The following is a 3,132-nucleotide window of genomic DNA, read 5'->3' as shown; positions in this document are numbered from 1 at the left end:
TGTCGTTGTTCTGGTCACTGGGGGGGCTTGCAGATTAGCGTTAGTGGGCGTGTTTGGGCGTCTATTTTTTATGCAGCGAAGCACGGTGCCCCAACATCCTTCTTACACACCGAAGACAACCCATTAAGATGAAAATCTTCAATATTGCTTCCAAGCAATCTGGGAGGTTACTGTGGAAACAAAGGTGCCATGGTAACGGTGACTGGGTGGGTTACCGAGGTAACGACCGTCGCCATGGAGACTGCATCACAGTGGGCTATATTCGAGGCATCCGAAAAGAGACACGCTCCATCTTTGATCACTGTTTGTGTGCGCAAAAAAAAAAGCTCAGTGTTTCTTCGCTGCACGTGTGTCTTGCATCGATAATGAGAGCTGGAGTCGGCTGGCCCCTGTGTTTACATGTCGCCGTTTAACCATTAAAATAGCCAACCAGGAGAATGCATACAAAGAAATTGTTGGGAATTCTTATATATATGTTTTTTTTTAAAGAGAATAGCATTTGGACTAGACTTTAACGCACAATAAAGGCATAGCACAAAACGCTCTAATTGAGATATTATATGCTGAACTGTGTTTTTCAGACTTCACATGTGTTTAAACACGCACACACAAACATATTTAAATGATTCTGGATATTATACATAGCCGATGATGGACGGATCACGACCCATAACGCATGTTAATACAATGTGAGTGCCCTTCAAGTATTATACATTTGTGCACATCTGTCACAGTTATACAGCTTCTATGTCTACCTGTTGTGAAACATATACTCACTATTGCCCGACTCACAACAGGTCAACCCCCCTCACTCAGAGAAGAATGGTAGGCCTAAAACTTTATAAGGAGCTCTTCATCTTCTTACAAGCGCGAATGGAACCACACAGAATTATGAATTCATACCACTGAAATGAAAAATCCCGATTCTTTGAATGGACAGCAAAGCAGCATCTCTGAACGTACAGGTTTCGTTCTTTCGCTTCTTTTTTCTGTTTTTTTTTTTCTTCTTCTTTCTTTCTGATCTACAGCTGCTTCCACACGCTGGTGCGCAACGGCAGAACCAGCTGTGTGTTGATTCGTCACCACGTCCTGTGTTCAATGTTATGGCTCTAAAATAATGGCTACACGTCGGTGAAAATCTTTTTGTTTATATTCACACAATTCTGCGAGTTGTTCTGAGCGGTAGTGGGGAAGTTGGGCTGCTGTTTGAACGTGCTGTTTATCCCGTGCTCTTCTATCACCATGTACTCGCTCTTGCTGAGTGAAGAAGAAGAGCGAGTCTTCCTCAGCTCCTCGGTGTCTGCTAAAGGCTGACAGCTGCCCACGTGCAAGTACTGTGCCTGCTCCTCGCCCTCCGTTTCTCTGTGGTAGAAATAATTAAAATTGGAGACGATGACAGGTACAGGCAGGGCAATAGTCAGCACGCCAGCAATTGCGCACAAAGACCCCACAATCTTTCCCCCAATTGTCACGGGGTGCATGTCTCCGTAGCCCACTGTGGTCATGGTGACAACAGCCCACCAGAATGCGTCCGGGATGCTGTTGAAACCCGATTCTGGGTCGTCTGCCTCAGCAAAGTAGACAGCACTGGAGAAGAGGATGACACCGATGAATAAGAAGAAGATGAGCAGGCCCAGCTCACGCATACTGGCCTTTAGAGTCTGTCCTAAAATCTGAAGCCCCTTAGAGTGACGCGACAGTTTGAAGATACGGAACACCCGAACAAGCCTAATTACGCGCAGAATGGCTAAAGACATGGCCTGCTGTCCGTTCCCTTGTCTTTCTGCCAGCTCTGTGCCCAGTGTGATGAAATAGGGAACAATGGCCACAATGTCTATAATGTTCATAATATTTTTGGAGAACGTGGCCTTACTCGGGCATGCAAAGAAGCGCACTAGCAGCTCGAATGAGAACCAGATTATACACAACGTCTCCACGACAAAGAAGGGGTCCGAGAACGGGCTGATGAAATAGGGGAGTGTGCCATTTATCACAGGCGCAATGGTGATTGGATCCCTGTTCTCATCCCTGAACTCCGGCAATGTCTCTAAGCAGAAAATGACAATGGAGATGAGAATGACCAAGACTGAGACTATTGCGATTCCCCGGGCGGGACCAGAGCTCTCTGGGTACTCAAAAAGCAGCCACACCTGTCTTTGAAATTCATTCTCAGGCAACGGTCGCTCCTCCTCCTTTATGAAACCCTCATCCTCCCTGAACTTCTCCATAGCCTCCTCGCCCAGCTCGTAGAAGCGTATCTCCTCAGAAAAAATGTCAATGGGCACATTCACAGGTCTTCTTATGCGTCCGCCAGACTGGTAGTAATAGAGGATGGCATCAAAGCTGGGTCTGTTCCGATCGAAAAAGTATTCATTCCTGAGGGGATCAAAGTACCTCATCCTCTTCTTGGGGTCACCCAGCAGCGTCTCTGGAAACTGCGAGAGAGTCTTTAGCTGCGTTTCAAATCGTAACCCTGAGATGTTGATGACCACCCTCTCGCAGCATTCGTGATCCGGTTCATAACGGTCCAGAGAGTGGTGGCCCGGGAGAGCCGCTGACTCTTCTAGCATGTTGTCACAAGCCACAACAGTCATCACGTCGGCTTCTGTCTCGGTGTATCCGTGGTTCACCAGGTTGTCGCCCCGGGTTTTGGTTGCGCTTGGCGGGGGTGATTGAAGGAGGCTGAGGTGGTCGTCCATGCGCGGTTGAAGACGCATACAGGGGCGGCCGCCTCGCCCCCTCCGCGGACCCCGGTCAACCACAGCCGTCGCCACCACAGCCTTGTCTCCTCTACGTCTCTCTCACTTTCTTCTCTCGCTTCACTTTCACTCCCCACTGTTGCTCTTCCCGCCCACGAGGAAAGATCTGGGTTTATAAACAGCCCTTCCACCCGCCCACGACGCGCCAGCGCTGGGTAACTTCACCCTCCTCCTCCAATCGTTGGACGCTCCTTTATACAGAAAAAGCAACAGACGGGCGTCACTCAGCACATCGTTTGGGCGTGCCCACCTTCTTCTACCCCTCTCCCGTCTTCTAGACGCGCGCTGACACACACAGACTCTCTCACACACTTGGCGAGTACAAACAGTCTCCTTTTAAACAAGGTCATTGCCCATAGATGGGATATTTTCA

The 3,132-nt window shown here is 48.8% G+C and overlaps 1 protein-coding gene across 1 annotated transcript; it reads right to left on the bottom strand.

Annotated features, from left to right (window-relative positions):
- Positions 1-426: 426 nt before the first annotated feature.
- LOC309697417 (potassium voltage-gated channel subfamily A member 3) lies at positions 427-2,869 on the bottom strand. Its single transcript, XM_082519291.1, has one exon. The coding sequence runs from the start codon at positions 2,715-2,717 to the stop codon at positions 1,122-1,124; it is 1,596 nt and encodes a 531-aa protein (XP_082375417.1). The 5' UTR covers positions 2,718-2,869; the 3' UTR covers positions 427-1,121.
- Positions 2,870-3,132: the final 263 nt, after the last annotated feature.

The sequence above is a fragment of the Aulonocara stuartgranti genome, assembly GCF_965226115.1.
Source record: "Aulonocara stuartgranti genome assembly, chromosome: 20".
NCBI classification, from domain to species: Eukaryota; Metazoa; Chordata; class Actinopteri; order Cichliformes; family Cichlidae; genus Aulonocara; species Aulonocara stuartgranti.
The sequence above is the reverse complement of the archived record's forward strand: the minus strand, read 5'-3'. Positions and strand labels throughout refer to the sequence as shown.

Bases quoted from the DNA above. Each gene is read 5' to 3' on its own strand.
- LOC309697417 (XM_082519291.1), bottom strand. From the start codon at position 2,717: ATGCGTCTTCAACCGCGCATGGACGACCACCTCAGCCTCCTTCAATCA.